The following is a 1653-nucleotide window of genomic DNA, read 5'->3' as shown; positions in this document are numbered from 1 at the left end:
CCAAAGCGTGCGTCGATTTACAATGCTCCAAATATTTGGCATATTCTTCATTTGACATTCCCCTACGTTTTTGGAAATTGGTAATTATCACAGCGGGATTGACTGCATTCACACGCACATTATGTGGCGCCAAGTCGAGAGCAATGCATCTGGTAAATTGATCAAGCGCCGCCTTTGAAGTACAATATGTAGATGCACCCGGAAATGCGCGCAGACCGGCGACACTAGAAACATTCACAATGTTACCTTGTGTTTTGATTAGATGTGGTGCAGCGAATTTGGTCAAAAGGAAAACCGAACGCATATTGGTATTTAAAATAGTGTCAAACTGATCCACGCCAATATCCAATATGTTGCCCATTAGGCCGATGCCAGCATTATTCACTAGCACATCCAGCTTTCCGAACTTCTCAATAGTTTCGTTTATAATACGCTCCGCATCTACCGTCACGTCAGCGATGATAAGCAATAACTCGACTTTGTTGTTGGCTGCTTTACAGGCTGCTTCAGTTGCCTTCAAATTGGCTTCATTCCGTCCGGTGATCGCCACTTTAGCGCCATGTTTAGCGAAGGCTTCTGCTGTGGTAGCGCCAATACCTGAGCTAGCTCCTGTCACGATTACAACTTTCCCAGCTAGAGACATTTTGAACTATTCTACTTGCCAGCGAATAATGGAATAATAAAATTTTATCGAATCAGCTCGGCCTTTTATAGTTACGAAAATTCATCAGTGCTTACTTATACCTATCCAGATAGGAATTCGTTAGAACTGATTATTAATACTTGATAACATGATAAAAACATTAGAAGGTAAAACCATTCTCTCAATTCGTCGGCCATGATTTTTTTCTGACGTTTGCAAACATTTTAAAATCATATAAAATTGAAAATAAAAAAATGAAATTGTTCACAATTGTTGTTGTTTGAGATTAAAAATGAGAATGTGTGTGTGAGCCTGAGCTCGAATTTTAAAATTATATTGTTGGCAAACGTCAGACTGCCTCTCAATGATTTTACCTTGTAATGTTTTTATCATGGTTTTTATCATGCTTGATAAGATAACACTGAAAAAACTAGTTATGCATGCATACATACTAATAATACAATATTTAACCAATAAAAAATAATCGCTAGATAGGAAATATACAAAAAAAAAATAATAATACAGTACTTTATCTATACTATTATATAAAATTGATTATATGGAGTACGTTTGTAACGACTTATTTCTCAAAGTNTCTAAACCGATAACTTTATCAAGCAGATAATCTTATAAGTTTACGCACTCTGTTACATGAACGACCCACACTCTCTTTTCGTTTACACATGCGCCAATAGTCGTGTTTTCTTTGGTTATAAAGCGCAGTGTCACTAACTTTATACTACTAGCACGGGGATAAAGAAATTATAGAAACTACCTCACTAAAGCTAGATTTCTTGAATTTACGGGATTTTCAGAACAAATTAACAGCCAAAATAAAAACTACACATATGTATTATTGTTTACAGTATTAGTTAACAATTCATACAAATTTTATGTTAAACAAAACAAATTCGTGCCTTTAAATAAAAGAATTTATTTGTAATATTTTTATTGAGCTTTGTACCACGATTGTTTATTAGGAAAAATTGAAGAAGCAACAAAGTCTAAGC

The 1653-nt window shown here is 35.0% G+C and overlaps 1 protein-coding gene across 1 annotated transcript; it reads right to left on the bottom strand.

Annotated features, from left to right (window-relative positions):
- Window positions 1-7: 7 nt before the first annotated feature.
- Window positions 8-644, bottom strand: LOC108356451 (uncharacterized oxidoreductase TM_0325-like; the record flags this gene model as incomplete). The annotated part of the gene is made up of 1 exon (XM_017607561.1): window positions 8-644. A coding segment is annotated over exon 1 (636 nt), but the record flags the coding sequence as incomplete, so codon positions are not given.
- Window positions 645-1653: the final 1009 nt, after the last annotated feature.

This window comes from Rhagoletis zephyria, unplaced genomic scaffold, assembly GCF_001687245.7.
Source record: "Rhagoletis zephyria isolate East Lansing unplaced genomic scaffold, Rhagoletis_zephyria_1.1 Rzeph_scaffold_59389, whole genome shotgun sequence".
Lineage (NCBI taxonomy): Eukaryota > Metazoa > Arthropoda > Insecta > Diptera > Tephritidae > Rhagoletis > Rhagoletis zephyria.
Note: the sequence above shows the minus strand (reverse complement) of the source record. Positions and strands in the feature narration are given on the sequence as shown.